Source organism: Aplysia californica, unplaced genomic scaffold (assembly GCF_000002075.1).
Source record: "Aplysia californica isolate F4 #8 unplaced genomic scaffold, AplCal3.0 scaffold00169, whole genome shotgun sequence".
In the NCBI taxonomy this organism is placed as follows: domain Eukaryota; kingdom Metazoa; phylum Mollusca; class Gastropoda; order Aplysiida; family Aplysiidae; genus Aplysia; species Aplysia californica.
Window position 1 is genome coordinate 332631 of NW_004797439.1, and position 1254 is coordinate 333884.

The 1254-nt window shown below is 38.9% G+C and overlaps 1 protein-coding gene across 2 annotated transcripts in view; it reads right to left on the bottom strand.

The window, feature by feature from the left end:
- LOC101851947 (sorting nexin-10B) overlaps positions 1-1254 on the bottom strand; it is a gene marked incomplete in the record, with an annotated part of 21972 nt that overhangs the window by 6000 nt on the left and 14718 nt on the right. For both annotated transcript variants that reach the window (XM_013082320.2, XM_005097976.3), the window contains 1 exon segment: positions 1076-1165. In XM_013082320.2, the coding sequence (XP_012937774.1) occupies positions 1076-1165 (90 nt within the window).

Sequence of the window (1254 nt, forward strand, 5' to 3'; positions counted from 1 at the left end):
CCCCTAAGATAATTTTCTTTCACCGAGGGGCAAAAAGCTACCATCAGACACAGTTCGACCAAATCTTTCAAAACATTTAACGCCACTATTGTATATATCTAGGTCAATAATCGGTTGTGTTTGATCTGTCGAATGAAGACGGCAAATCGCAAGACTGGCACCAGTAGCCGAGGGGTCAAAAAACCCTTGGAGGTGAGAGACAGGTCTTTTGTCTGCGCTCGTTTGAGCAGGAGTTTTACAACACTATCGACTCAGTTTTGGTCTTGTAAGAGTGCTCGGGTTTCGATATTCATAATGGGTCGTGTTGGTTTGGAGAGGCTGAAATAAAGGACGTTATCGAAATTCCCAATGTCTGTGGGATTCAAGGACCCCACAACTCAACAACCGCGATATGCGGCAGTCGGCACTTGAAGACATCATTGAAGGAAATAGCTGTGTTGTGACTATTATGCCTCGGCCTACAACATCATCTTTGCTTTTGTAAAAGATGATGGTCACCAACAGTCAAGTTTTTCTCTGTTAATTCACTTCCCGGTCAGCTTTGATAGAGCAAACTACCAGCCTTGTAAAAATCGCCCAACCCCTCCCCCCAAAAACAAACAAACAACAACCAACAACCGTGTCGTGAGTCAGAAACCCCCCCAATAATCAACGCCCTCACCCCCCCCCCTCCCCCCTGAAAAAAACGTAAAATATTGAAAATTCCAAACCAAAAAACAAACAACGACAAGAAACAAAATAAAACTAAGATACATTTAAAAAGAAGAATAAACTCAGAGGAAAAAAACAACAACAACAAACAAACAACAAATTATAAAAATAAATATGACATCAAACAAACTTTTAAAAACTTACATGCTTAAAAATAAAAGAAATAAAAGCCAAAGGCAAAAAATATTTAATTCGAATTTACAAGAAACAAAACAAACACTTACTAACTAAGTTTTTAAAAAGGAGAAAAAAACAAACAAAAGGCAAAACCAAACCAAAAGTGAGTAAATAGATAAAGTAATGAATTAAAAACACACCAAAAACAAAAGCACCACCAACAACAAGAAACGAAACGAAAACTGACCACGAGAGACAACTTGTAGGAGGTGAACTTTCCGTTGTCCAGCGTGTCATGAGTCATAGGTTGAAGGACGTTGATCTTGGGTAACGGTTTCTGGGGAAACACAACGTGAGATCACGGGGTAATGATGGACAAAACATTATATATACACAAAATGTGTCATTGTGTGTGTGTGTGTGTGT